The following is a 2,382-nucleotide window of genomic DNA, read 5'->3' as shown; positions in this document are numbered from 1 at the left end:
ATGGGATAGATTGGGCTGAAAATTTTTAGAAACTAAACCAGGCCTTATTAGAGCTGTTATAGATAGAGAACAGAGATGCAGACGAAACTTAGAGCTGCAGTCCAAATTCGACACGGTGACGCAGCAGCTTCCTTTAAATATTGCTGACTACCGTTTTCGCCAACCGCACCGCCCCCGTCGTCATTCCAGCGTTCTGCGGCGCCATGGACAACTGCACACATCATCCCATACCCAGCCCGAAGCTTGCTTCTCCCGCTCCCGCGCCGGCGCCACCCGCCGCCGCGCCGCAAGAAGCCACCGGCGACTCGGAGTCCGACGCCCCCGCGTCGGCCTCCACAGTAGGGGACCGTCGTCCATCGGTGGCAGCTGCCTACGCCGAGGACGACGCCGAGTCCTGCAGCGGCGCCGGTGGCGATAAAAGTCGCGTCGACGCTGCTAGCGTCGACGACGACGACGGCCGTGGCGCACACGGCGACGTGGTCGACGTGGAGGCTGACGAGAACGAAGAAGTCGACAGCAGAATGTCCGTCCCGTGGTGGCGCCGGATGGTGCAGGACGCTGCGGGTAGTGCCAGCGGTGGGGGCTGCGCGCGGCCGCAGGCGGCCGCGGCGGCGGCTGTTGTGGCCGGACCCGGCCATACGGCCGAGAGCAACAGGCTCTTCTGGGAGGCTTGCATTGCGCATGGATACTAGCTCGCTGACTCATGACTGGTAGGCAGTAGTAGCCGTCGGCCCGCCGCCCGCCATGGATGGGGCATCCAGGTAGATGTAGAATTTGTAGATGTAGAAGATGGGGTCGGGGAACATTGCTTGGCCTCCTGCGATGCGTGCCATTTCATGACGTCAGGCATCTGACATCATCTTGTCTCAGACTACTTTTGCAGACTTTGTGCATGTCCATGAGTTCTTCATGAATCCAATGTTTCCCGTGAATGGAACTTAAATTAACTTTGTTACATTATGTTGTGAATAAATTACCTGAAACATAAATTTTGTTCCTGTGAATTCAGCTCATGTTCAGGTCAGTTTATGGTGCAACGCAAATGAACATAAATGGAACGCAAAACCGGATTGACATTGAGGTCACCTGAATTTTCTCGGTACTCCCGGTCCTCCGGTCAATGCTACCGGTTTACAAGTACCAGGTATTCCCTCCGATCATAAAAACATATCATTTAGGACAATTTGTTGCTAATAAAGTTTAAAAACTAACTAATATGAACAAAAACAAATTTTGGATTCTGCAGATATATAGAACTTGCCTTCCAGTAGTTGCAGGTCCCTAAGTCACTCACTCCATAGTTGGCATATATAGGCGGCGACCTAGCCGCGTGGAGTGCCTGTGCCTCCTCTCGGTCTCTATGACCGGCAGCAATGGGGGATGATGGTGCTTCCGCGCATAGCTGCTCGGATCCATGTCGGAGTTGTTCGGATCCGTACGTTGTCCCGATGCTCAGGTCCAGTGGGTTTTTCACAGTGGTTGCTTGGCCATGTGACCATGTGTTGATCTTGCTCTCTAGTCGTCAAGATACTTGTGCTGTCAAGCTGCCTGCTGTTTCCTAAGACTATCTCCAACAAGGTACCTATATGGGCACTCAAAGTTAAAATAGGTAGCAAGAGATTCAAAATCAGCCTCCAACAGAGTACCTATACGAGAGACCTATTTTGGGTTGCCTGAGAGACACAATCCAAATATGGACATCCTCGCTCCTGAAAACCCATTTACAGAAAGATTCTCTTTTAGATCTCGTTGTTGAAGAAGATGCCGAATAGGTATTGAATCTTTTGCTTGTAGCGCTACCCAAAGAACGAATGAGTCTTGTATTTTGGGTGTTGTTGTTGGAGATAGCATAAGGGCAGGTGCAACGCAATGTATACTACCGGCCTCGTAATAATGTGGGTCCAAGGAACAGGCGGAAGTAGTGTGATCTACCCGGTGCACAATGCACTAGTAGAGAAACGACCTTTGATCCACTTCGAAATTTGGCTATAGTTCCGGTATTTTTCGCGTCCAGGACTAGAGAAACCTTTAGTCCCGGTTGGTAGCTCCAACCGGGACTAAACGTCCCTACCCAACGGCTACTACGCCAGGCTTTTGCTGGAGGAGACCTTTAGTCCCGGTTGGAGCTACCAACCGGGACTAAAGGTTCACTTTTACTCCTGGCTTGTACCTCCAACCGGGAGTAAAAGTCTACTCCCGGCTGGAGGCTCCGTCCGGGACTAGAAAGGGACATTTAGTCCCGGTTTCTGTCTACAACCGGGACTAAAGGTCCCCTCCTATATACCTCTTGTTCCTCCCCGAGCCCGAGCCACTTCGAGCTCAGTGTTCTTGCTTCATCGCCGGCCTCTCTTTTTCCTCATCACCAGTGATCACAAGATTTCT

The 2,382-nt window shown here is 51.8% G+C and overlaps 1 protein-coding gene across 1 annotated transcript; it reads left to right on the top strand.

The window, feature by feature from the left end:
- Window positions 1-203: 203 nt before the first annotated feature.
- On the top strand, window positions 204-705 carry LOC136515419 (uncharacterized). The gene has a single exon (XM_066509011.1). It carries the CDS (start codon window positions 204-206, stop codon window positions 690-692), a length of 489 nt encoding a protein of 162 aa, XP_066365108.1. The 3' UTR covers window positions 693-705.
- Window positions 706-2,382: the final 1,677 nt, after the last annotated feature.

Source organism: Miscanthus floridulus, chromosome 17 (genome assembly GCF_019320115.1).
Source record: "Miscanthus floridulus cultivar M001 chromosome 17, ASM1932011v1, whole genome shotgun sequence".
Classification (NCBI taxonomy): Eukaryota; Viridiplantae; Streptophyta; class Magnoliopsida; order Poales; family Poaceae; genus Miscanthus; species Miscanthus floridulus.
Note: the sequence above shows the minus strand (reverse complement) of the source record. Positions and strands in the feature narration are given on the sequence as shown.